This window comes from Oncorhynchus kisutch, linkage group LG4 (assembly GCF_002021735.2).
Source record: "Oncorhynchus kisutch isolate 150728-3 linkage group LG4, Okis_V2, whole genome shotgun sequence".
NCBI classification, from domain to species: Eukaryota; Metazoa; Chordata; class Actinopteri; order Salmoniformes; family Salmonidae; genus Oncorhynchus; species Oncorhynchus kisutch.
This window is the reverse complement of record NC_034177.2, coordinates 563,592-568,302: the sequence shown is the minus strand read 5'-3', so window position 1 is coordinate 568,302 and position 4,711 is coordinate 563,592. Positions and strand designations below refer to the sequence as shown.

The following is a 4,711-nucleotide window of genomic DNA, read 5'->3' as shown; positions in this document are numbered from 1 at the left end:
GCGCAGCGGTCTAAGGCACTCCCAGCTAGCACAGTGGATCTGGGGCGCAGCGGTCTAAGGCACTCCCAGCTAGCACAGTGGATCTGGGGTGCAGCGGTCTAAGGCACTCCCAGCTAGCACAGTGGATCTGGGGCGCAGCGGTCTAAGGCACTCCCAGCTAGCACAGTGGATCTGGGGTGCAGCGGTCTAAGGCACTCCCAGCTAGCACAGTGGATCTGGGGTGCAGCGGTCTAAGGCACTCCCAGCTAGCACAGTGGATCTGGGGCGCAGCGGTCTAAGGCACTCCCAGCTAGCACAGTGGATCTGGGGCGCAGCGGTCTAAGGCACTCCCAGCTAGCACAGTGGATCTGGGGCGCAGCGGTCTAAGGCACTCCCAGCTAGCACAGTGGATCTGGGGTGCAGCGGTCTAAGGCACTCCCAGCTAGCACAGTGGATCTGGGGTGCAGCGGTCTAAGGCACTCCCAGCTAGCACAGTGGATCTGGGGTGCAGCGGTCTAAGGCACTCCCAGCTAGCACAGTGGATCTGGGGCGCAGCGGTCTAAGGCACTCCCAGCTAGCACAGTGGATCTGGGGCGCAGCGGTCTAAGGCACTCCCAGCTAGCACAGTGGATCTGGGGCGCAGCGGTCTAAGGCACTCCCAGCTAGCACAGTGGATCTGGGGTGCAGCGGTCTAAGGCACTACCAGCTAGCACAGTGGATCTGGGGCGCAGCGGTCTAAGGCACTCCCAGCTAGCACAGTGGATCTGGGGCGCAGCGGTCTAGGGCACTCCCAGCTAGCACAGTGGATCTGGGGCGCAGCGGTCTAAGGCACTCCCAGCTAGCACAGTGGATCTGGGGCGCAGCGGTCTAAGGCACTCCCAGCTAGCACAGTGGATCTGGGGCGCAGCGGTCTAAGGCACTCCCAGCTAGCACAGTGGATCTGGGGCGCAGCGGTCTAAGGCACTCCCAGCTAGCACAGTGGATCTGGGGTGCAGCGGTCTAAGGCACTCCCAGCTAGCACAGTGGATCTGGGGTGCAGCGGTCTAAGGCACTCCCAGCTAGCACAGTGGATCTGGGGCGCAGCGGTCTAAGGCACTCCCAGCTAGCACAGTGGATCTGGGGTGCAGCGGTCTAAGGCACTCCCAGCTAGCACAGTGGATCGGGGGGCAGCGGTCTAAGGCACTCCCAGCTAGCACAGTGGATCTGGGGCGCAGCGGTCTAAGGCACTCCCAGCTAGCACAGTGGATCTGGGGCGCAGCGGTCTAAGGCACTCCCAGCTAGCACAGTGGATCTGGGGCGCAGCGGTCTAAGGCACTCCCAGCTAGCACAGTGGATCTGGGGCGCAGCGGTCTAAGGCACTCCCATCTAGCACAGTGGATCTGGGGCGCAGCGGTCTAAGGCACTCCCAGCTAGCACAGTGGATCTGGGGTGCAGCGGTCTAAGGCACTCCCAGCTAGCACAGTGGATCTGGGGTGCAGCGGTCTAAGGCACTCCCAGCTAGCACAGTGGATCTGGGGTGCAGCGGTCTAAGGCACTCCCAGCTAGCACAGTGGATCTGGGGCGCACTGATGCTTTTACAGAGAACAGTTTAATACACTCTAACACATAGGCTACAGTCATCTTATGACACTACAACTCTCTATATATCAGTCTCTTATACAGCCGTTCAACGTGATTATTATCATCGAGCAACTGTTCCACACCACGAATCCTCTGTTGTGGTAACAGTGCACGCGCTCAGTCTCGGAAGCGCGCTTGGAGGCTCCATGGACACAGACAGCTTCGCGCTTCGGTCCGAGTCCAGATCCGGGAAATTAGAGTGTTCCGCGCCAGGTTTTGGGGTGATCTTTTTTAAAAGCGCCTCACTTTTAAAGCTCTGAAAAACATAGGCTAGTACCTATGGATAGATAGGCAGCTGATGACCAGAGGAGCAGCGGGAGGCGACCACTCAGTCTGTAGAGAGTGAAATGATGCCTGAAGAACCGCTCAATCAGGGACAGTTGGATTAATGGGGGCAACTATTGTTTGGAAAATAATTTATTGGTTCAGATTTTTTTGTGGATTTCTAATCGGGTCCATGTCAAAATGCCATTTGCCAAACGGATCGTGGAACCCCAGTTACTGTGCAGGCATTCAGTCCCAAAAGAAGAGAGTTTGGTTTTCGAGGATCTGTGTACGGTCAACAATGTGGCTCTGTCCCGGACCCTACGACAGCTTTCCGACCTGGCCCGGCACGCCTGCTCTCTCTTCCAGGAGTTGGAGAGCGATATCGTGTTTACCAACCAACGGGTCCGGGGACTGCAGAGTAAAGTCGGTAAACTTCAGCAGTCTATCTCCGGGTTAGACGCCAAGCAGGAGGCAGTACGTGAGTACACCACTTTCTACTACAGCTCAACCTTTTCTTCTTTTAGCCACAGCGTGCCATGTGTTCTCTGCGGTTCTGCGTAGCCAGCACATGGTCTTCTAATAAAAGCTACAACTCAGTGGGAAACAGATTGGTGCTCCAAATATTGAATCTGAAGCATTGATACGGAATAGTAATCAATATGACACAGTGGGTTCCATCATGTTCATGTTGCGACTGTATTGGTTTATTAAATGCTTGGGTCTACGATATGGTCTGTTTTTATGTGTTCATGTGTTTCAATTCTATTCTGAGCGCAATTGATCGCCAGATTGGCATGTTGACTGTTTCGCGGTGATCATCATTTTAGGCAATGGCACCAGTTTATTGATAACTGGGGTGGTGTACTCGCCATTTCAATGTTTTCATAACCAGGCTCTATCCATACATACTATGCTTTCAATCTAAACGCGACAATGAGGTTAGTTTGCTGTCCTGTATTGGGGTTAGGTCCATGGTAACATAATGAGGCCATGTGGAGGGTTAGAGGGCTGAATTAGGGTTAGGTCCATCGTAACATAATGAGGGTAAGAGGGCTGTAGCAGCAGATGGGTCTTTTTGTTTGTTGTGTCAGATGTATTTTTCAGTTTAATTAAAGATTAGATTAAATGTACATTACACTGTTTTGTCAGTAATTTCAGTCCCAATCTATTGTATTTTTTTCAGACCTCATCAACATTTCAATGCAGGATGGAAAAGAAGGGGTGTGAGGGAGTAACCAATCATTTCCCTGATACTGGCACAGCATGATGCTGTTGGCTTGCTAGTTTAATTTCTACACTCAAAGAAATCTGGGTTGTTTGGGTGACCCAACTGCTGGGATGTAGTAAGGTCATGCTTTCATAAAAAATATCAAGGTTGGGGTGTTTTAATGCTGGGTTGTTCAGCTATGACGACTATAACACCATTACGTCTGCAGATGACACAACAGTGGTAGGCCTGATCACAGACGACTACGAGAAAGCCTATAGGTAGGAGGTCGGAGACCTGGTCGTGTGTTGCCAATAAGACAACAACCTATCCCTCAACGTGATCAAGACGAGATTATTGTGGACTGCAGGAAAAGGAGGACCGAGCACGCCCCCATTCTCATCGATGGGGCTGTAGTGGAGCAGGTTGAGAGCTTCATGTTCCTTGGCGTCCACATCACCTACAAACTAACATTGTCCTTGCACACCAAGATAGTGGTGAAGAAGGCACAACAAAGCCTATCCCCCCTCGGGAGACTGAAAAGATTTGGCATGGGTCCTCAGATCCTCAAAGTCCTACAGCTGCACCATCGAGAGCATGGTTGCATCACTGCCTGGTATGGCAACTGCTTGGCCTCCGACCGCAAGGCGCTACAGAGGGTAGTGTGTGCGGCCCAGTACATCACTGGGGCCAAGCTTCCTGCCATCCAGGACCTCTATACCAGGCGATGTCAGAGGAAGGCCCTAAAAATGGTCAAAGACTCCAGCCACCCTAGTCATAGACTGTTCTCTCTGCTACTGCACGGCAAGTGGTACCGGAGTGCTAATTCTAGGTCCCAGACCTGAACAGCTTTTAAAATGGCTACCCAGACAATTTGCATAGTCACTTTAATAACTCTACCTACATGTACATATTACCTCAACTAACCGGTGCCCTGCACATTGACTCTGTACCGGTACCCCCTATATATATATATGAGTAAATGTCATTCCGGTTAATCTGTTCTGTTGTTTTGTAGAGATTGAACACTGACACTTTTTTGTAGCTTTAATGGTATACTTCAGGATTGGCAGTGAGGCCAGGTCTACCTACGGTGGCCTCTCTCAATATTCCATGCTCAAGGGGTATGTACATAGTCAAAGCGTTCCTTAATTTTGTGTCCGTCACAGTGGTCAGGTATTCTGCCACTGTGAACTCTCTGTTTAGGTCCAAATAGCATTCTAGTTTGCTCTGTTTCTTTGGTAAATTCTTTCCAATGTGTCAAAGTAATTATCGTTTTGTTTTCTCATGATTTGGTTGGGTCTAATTGTGTTGCTGTCCTGGGGCTCTGCGGGGTGTGTTTGTGAACAGAGCCTCAGGACCAGCTTGCTTAGGGGACTCTTCTCCAGGTTCATCTCTCTGCTGGTGATGGCTTTGTTATGGAAGGTTTGGGAATCACTTCCTCTTAGGTGGTTGTAGAATTTAACTACTCTCTTCTGGATTTTGATAAGTAGTGGGTATTGGCCTAATTATGCTCTGAATTATTTGGTGTTTTACGTTGTACATGGAGGATATTTTTTCAGAATTCTGCATGCAGAGTCTCAATTTGGTGTTTCTCATTTGGTGAGCGGACCCCAGACCTCACAACCATAAAGGGCA

General features: G+C 51.1%; 1 protein-coding gene across 2 annotated transcripts in view; it reads left to right on the top strand.

The window, feature by feature from the left end:
- Nucleotides 1-1,880: 1,880 nt before the first annotated feature.
- Nucleotides 1,881-4,711, top strand: part of nhsa (Nance-Horan syndrome a (congenital cataracts and dental anomalies)) — an 88,897-nt gene continuing 86,066 nt past the window's right edge. For both annotated transcript variants that reach the window (XM_031822244.1, XM_031822243.1), the window contains exon 1: nt 1,881-2,344. In XM_031822244.1, coding sequence (XP_031678104.1) covers nt 2,065-2,344 — 280 coding nt within the window. In that variant the 5' untranslated portion in view covers nt 1,881-2,064. The remainder of the gene's footprint in view (nt 2,345-4,711) is intronic.